The sequence below is a fragment of the Monoraphidium neglectum genome (genome assembly GCF_000611645.1).
Source record: "Monoraphidium neglectum strain SAG 48.87 unplaced genomic scaffold scaffold03610, whole genome shotgun sequence".
Classification (NCBI taxonomy): Eukaryota; Viridiplantae; Chlorophyta; class Chlorophyceae; order Sphaeropleales; family Selenastraceae; genus Monoraphidium; species Monoraphidium neglectum.
This window is the reverse complement of record NW_014010019.1, coordinates 1-6,000: the sequence shown is the minus strand read 5'-3', so window position 1 is coordinate 6,000 and position 6,000 is coordinate 1. Positions and strand designations below refer to the sequence as shown.

Genomic DNA, 6,000 nt, shown 5'->3' with positions numbered 1-6,000 from the left:
GGAGTGTGGAGGGGAGGTGGAGGACAGCATGGGGGATTGGGCAGAAGGGTTGGGTGGATGGGATGAGATCGCGGCTGGTGAGAGGTCGGGTGAGGGCTCAAGGGTGCGAGAACGACGACGTAGCTCATGGCAGCGGGGCGATGTCAAGTCAGGAGACGCCGCCCGCCCTCGCCTGCCGTGCGCCCTCCCGCACTGGCAGTACAACAGCCAGCGCTGGCCCGCACAGGGACGCCACACGCCGCCAGCTGGCGGGCCCCGCTCGAACAATACATCCCAAAGCACGTGGCGCCGCGCCGGCCGCCGGCATCAGGCGGTGCGCCCCTCACGTAAGGATACTTTGTGTCCAGCACGTTGCCGCTGCGGCTCTTCTTCGACCAAGGCAGCCGCTCGTCTGGGCAGCCGCGCGGGAAGCCGTTGTAGCCAATGGACAGGATTATATTGTCCGGGCTCACAATCACCGCCCCCACCTGCAGGGAACGCGCAAGCGATGCGCGGGCGTGTGACAGACGCGCCAGCCAATGAACACACGGCCCCGCGGCGCGCGCCCACCCAGGCGCACGGTCGGCCGCCGCCGCGGCCCAAGGGGCGGGTTCGTTGCGCGGGTTGGGGGCCGCAAGGGGCGGGCGCACCTGCTTGTTGGGGTCCTTTGACCGCTGGGCGCTGAGGAAAGCCACCGACATGAAGTAGTCATCCCACTGGAGATACCTTTGGGAGTGGGGGTTTGAGGATATCAAAGACAGATCCAAGAACATACATACACGGGTTTGAAGAACTGTAAATGAGTCCGAGGTCATGAACATGCATCGGAAGGCATCAACGGGCGCATGCAGGGGCTGTGCGGAGGTGCGCGCCTGAGTGGGCAAGAGGCGGAGGCGGTGACACCGCCAGGGCCCGGCCCTGCGCTCCGTGCGCGAGGGCCGGCTGCCTGCTGCCGTGCCCGCCGGTACCCGTGGTGAGCCCCTGCAACCTCTCACCCGCTGCGCGGCCTACAGTCGTAGGGGTCAGACCGCTTTTTGGCGTCCACTGGGGAAACCAGGTCGATCGACGTCGCAAACTCGCCCCGATTGCTGCCGCCGCCCCCGCCGCTGCAGCCGCGGTCCTGGTCGCCGCAGCACGCGTCGCCGCTGGCAGGGTGCCGCCGCCGCTGGCTGCGTGCCGGCGCGCGGGGCGGCTGGTGATGCTGCTGCTGCTGCTGATGCGGGCGACGCCGCAGGTGCTCTGCGGCTTGCCGCTGCGTGGCGTCCTCGTCGCTGCTGACCTCGTGCTGGCACGGCTCGGGCGTGGACGGCTGCCGCTCTTGCGTAGGTTTGCTGGGGTAGCTGGCGTCGGAGCTGCTGATGCCGCTGGCGTGCACGCGGCCGCCGTCACGACCCACACAAGCGGCGCCCACAAGCGCGATGGCCGCTCCTATGGCAGCACCGGCAGCAACAGCTGCGGTGGCTGCTAGGTATGCGTCTGAGCTACCCATAGGCCTTTTGAAACGATACAGATAGCGAGAGGCACCACTCGCGCGCGCAATGTGGTTCAAAATTGCTATTGCTTGTGGACCATGTGCACACTTATTTGGCGATACAGTGTCGATATCGAGGTGCCCTGTCCGCTCTGGAGAGACCAGCAGCGCCTACCAGGGCACATGTACCGCCGGTGCCTGCGCCACCCGTGCACCAGCACTGACGCTTTGAAACCTGCACGCACGAGACGGCATGCACGCATTTGCATCAAGTCCCTCAAGATCCTCAGGGTTCAACGCCGGGGTTTTGAGGGCCCGCTGGAGCATGCCGTTACTGTACTGGCAGTACCGTAGCGGGGCCCTCGGATTGTATTGCCCGGCCAACCATCCGTATGATGCGTGCTCATGCAAAGCCCATTCAACTGTAGCAGCTTGATCTGGTGTGCACAGACATGATGCCTGGGTAGTTGACAGCATTGTCACATGCGGGAAGTCGGGAGGGGTCGAATGTGGGAGGTGGACATGCTTAGAAGAGACAGCTGGGCGGAAGTGAGGCCTGTACCGCCAGCGCGCCGTGCACACCAAGCAATGGCATATATTGATAGTTATCAGGGGTCCAGTGTGCACGGGCCAGCTTCATGGAGCACTCTGCCCACCCTGCCCTGGCCCCACAATGTCACGGCATGTGGTCTCGGTTGACTTGGTCAACGTCGTAATGAGTTTTTCCAACGGGGATGAACCGCCTTAGGATCCCCCCACTCGATGTCCCCACACGTGTGGCAGAGGCCGCACGCCTCATGCATGAGTGTACCAGTGCTGCCATAATAGTCTTTGTTGGCCCTACAGTACTGCCGCCTGGCTGACGTGAACCGACTGATGCATCGCGTAGCCGATGATACGAATGAGAAATGTAGTCAACACAGAAAACGCACTGAGGCTGCCTCGCGGTCTCGATTGAGCGATCGTGACTGGGGGATGCTTGTGAGTCACTTGCGCTGCCATAGAGTGACTGCAATCGGGCACCACCACATGAATAGTTTTGGCGCAAAGTTCAGCGCATCATGTGCACGATCGATTTGCTTACCGTACCCAGAACGATGGGGCGCGCGGCTGTCTTTTTGTGATCTGCAACGCCGAGCTGGATCGCAGTCTCTTCTAGAAATTAATTCTGATGCTTTCTTTCAGAGTATTTGCTCAAGTTGCAGGATTGGGAGAGGCGTGGGGTGAGCATATCAGCGAGGAGCTGAGGGCACTGGGGGCGTGAACCAGGCAATCGAGGGTATCGACAGGTTCCAGAGCGATGCAGACGCTCAGTTTGAGTGTTTGTACTTGCCCTTGCAGATGGCCCAGGCCATGAAAGCGTCGCAACCGTGCAAAGCGGCGGTGGGCCTGCGGCGCCGCCCGCGCTGCTCGTGACTAGCGTGTCTGGCGCAGCTGCAGTCACGGTCCGATTGGAGAAGGGCACGGTGAGCCGCGATTTGGTAGGGGGCTCTCGGCAATGGCGTCGCCGTCGATGGCGCATGGTAGTGCCATGCAACCGCCGCCTGCCTGCGTTGTGGCGATGACGGCGGATGGCTGAGGCTGCTTGCCGCGGCCGCGCAGGTATGGCAAGCTGGACCGGAGCTGCTGCTGGTCAAAGCAGACGCCGCGGCTTTGCAGCTGTGGCAGCAGCGGGCGCAACAGCAGGAGCAGCAGCAGCAGCTCGCGCCGCAAGAGGTGCGCGCGTGAGGCCATGATGCAGCTTGCGCCCCGGGCAGCAGGGCCCCCACATGCCCCTGCATGACAAGAAGCTACCAACACGCCTGCACATAGCTTCCGCCTACCGTGATGCCCTGCCCTGTTGCCTGCCACGGCAGTCGTACATGAGAGCGTTCGCCACACATTGTGCTTTCGCATCACACGCTGCATTCTCAGGTGTCGCCGAGCAAGGGGTATCGGGTGTTGGCGCTTCGATACAGCTCAGGGCAGGCGGCGTGGGACTTGGCGGCCGCCTGCGAGCATGCGACGGCACAGGTGGGCGGCGGGTCAGCTGGGCTGATGCATGCAGCAGTTGTCCTACCCGGCTGGGACGCTGCTGTGCAGGGTCGAGCTCGTGCATGGGCTATGTGTTTGGCTGTGAGTTCTGAGTTGCGACATCCGTAAAACCCTGAGCGCTTCCCTGCCCTTCACCGCCCGCACACCCTGCGCCCGAGCAGTCGGCCGCCGCGGCAGCAGGCCCCAGCGGCAGCAGCGGCGGCCGGGCCGTTGGCACGGGCGACAGCAGCCGCGGGGGCGGCGGCGCCGGCGGCGCGCCGTCGTCCTCCAACGTGTTTGACGCCAAGATCGACAAGACCAGCAGCGACATGTACTTCCATTACTACGGGATGCTGCAGCACCAGCAGAACATGCTCCAGGCGAGCCGGCATGCAGCCCCAAGGGCAGCCCGGGCCGGGCTGAAGCCTGGCGCTGTGCAACGCACGCGCCGGGCATGACCGCGCCACGAGGCGCCGTGCCTCAGTCCCCTCCTGCGCCCCACGGCCCGCCTCGCTCGCAGTCAAAACAGGGAGAGGGCCCGGGGTGCGGCCCCCCCCCTGGCCCTCTCCCTGTTTCAAACCGCCTCGCGCCGCTCTCCCTAACAACCAACACTGCTCTTCCCTCTCTCACCCCCCCAGGACGCCACCCGCACCGGCACCTACCACTCAGCCATCCTGGGCAACCGCCCCGACTTTGAGGGCAAGGTGGTCATGGACGTCGGCGCGGGCTCGGGCATCCTCTCCCTGTTTGCAGCGCAGGCCGGCGCCGCCAAGGTGTACGCGGTCGAGGCGTCGGGCATGGCCAAGTTTGCGGCGCGCCTGGCGGCGGCCAACCCGCCGTTTGGCAGCAGGGTCGAGGTGCGGCGGGGAGATATCTGTACATGGGGTCTTGGCGCCTGACGCTGCAGCGCAGTGATGATGACGGCTGCGAACGATTCTGCAACGCGATGGCGGAGTCGTGGGCGCGCGGACTCAGTGCAAGCGCAGGCGACCCGGCTTTGCAGAATGGCCGCTGATATTGGGGGCGCTGTCCGCCGCGGGACGTCCGCTTACCCTCGCGCGACCACCCTCGTGCTGCGCGGCTCGAGCGCAGGTGCTCCACTCCAAAATCGAGGAGCTCTCCCTGCCTGGGGGCCAGAGGGTGGACGTTCTGGTGTCAGAGGTGGGCCCTGTTGCACGGCGGGGGCCTCAACTTGGTCGCAGCGCGAGCGGCGACCATGCGGACCGACAGCCGCGGGAGCCGCATCGCCTGCGACCAGAGTCTTTGCACCGAATGGTGGCGTGGGCTGGGCCTCCAAGCAGGGCCCTCAAGGGGGATCAACAACCAACAGGCGGCATGCAAAGGTGCTGTGCCCTGATGCGCCCCTGAACCCGCACGGTCTCGCGCCCACAACCCATGCCCGCGCCCCGCCGCCCCGCCGCCCCGCCGCCCCGCCGTCCGCAGCCCATGGGCACGCTGCTCGTGAACGAGCGCATGCTGGAGACCTACATATACGCGCGCGACAAGTTCCTCAAGCCCGGCGGCAGGATGTTCCCCCAGATCGGCCGCATCCACGCGGCGGCCTTCTCGGACCCGCTGCTGTACGGGGAGGTGGCTCAAAAGGCTGCGTTCTGGCGGCAGCCGGCGTTCTATGGTGTGAACGTCACCTGCCTCTTTGACCCGGCCGCGGAGGGGTACTTCTCGCAGGTGCGGCTGCGGGGCCGCCGGGGGCGCGGGTGCGGCGCGGGCCGGATTGGGGGGTGTGCTGGCGCCTGCTGGCTGCGGGTCGCGCGGGTGGCGGGCCCTGCTGCGACGAGCATGCGTAGCGCGCCGGCGCCCCCGAGGGTATGCTTTGCTTAGAGCTGCCCTTGCACTGCGGAACGGGCCGCCGACTGACGCCCGAGCGACACGCCGTACCACAACCTCTCGACAACCCACCAACCGATCAACCAACACTCCAACCGGACAACTGATCAACTCGCCATCCGACCCTACAACCCTCTGACCGACCGTTCCACTTCCAGGTGGTGGTGGACGCGTTCGACCCCGCGCTGCTGGCCTCAAACTGCGCCACCAAGGTGTTTGACTTCGCCACCATCAGGGAGGCGGACCTTCATGACTTCGAGCTCCCCCTGGCGCTGACCGTGCCCGCGCCCACCACAGTGCACGGCCTGGCCACGTGGTTCGACGTGCTCTTCAACGGCAGCGCGGCGCAGCGCTGGCTGTCGACGGCGCCGGGGCTGCCGACGACGCACTGGTGCGTTTGATTTGAGGGGGGGTGTGAGCGGGCGCGCTTGCAGGGGCAGCGCGGCGGCAGGGCTGTGGGCGGCGGGGTGTGTGGGCGGCCCCAAACGGCGGCCCAGCATCGCAGAGACGCTCATTCACGGCGGGAAACGGCCGGCGAGGGCCCCAGCAGCCGATCACACATGCCGACATGTTTGAATTCGACGGGATATCACCCATATCACGAGCTACTTCCTTTCCCTGCATGCACACTGACCCACCCGGGCTCAACCCCACCTCACGCGACCCGACCTACCTACCCACCCACCCACCAC

At 65.6% G+C, this 6,000-nt stretch overlaps 2 protein-coding genes across 2 annotated transcripts; one reads left to right on the top strand and one right to left on the bottom strand.

Annotated features, from left to right (window-relative positions):
- Positions 1-974: 974 nt before the first annotated feature.
- Positions 975-1,468, bottom strand: MNEG_13077 (hypothetical protein; the record flags this gene model as incomplete). Its single annotated transcript, XM_014038452.1, has 1 exon — positions 975-1,468. A coding segment is annotated over one exon (494 nt), but the record flags the coding sequence as incomplete, so codon positions are not given.
- A 957-nt stretch (positions 1,469-2,425) lies between these two features.
- MNEG_13076 (histone-arginine methyltransferase CARM1) lies at positions 2,426-5,709 on the top strand (the record flags this gene model as incomplete). Its single annotated transcript, XM_014038451.1, has 8 exons — positions 2,426-2,431; positions 3,053-3,166; positions 3,365-3,463; positions 3,646-3,897; positions 4,102-4,320; positions 4,556-4,624; positions 4,907-5,149; positions 5,467-5,709. 8 exons carry the CDS (start codon positions 2,426-2,428, stop codon positions 5,707-5,709), a joined length of 1,245 nt encoding a protein of 414 aa, XP_013893905.1.
- Positions 5,710-6,000: the final 291 nt, after the last annotated feature.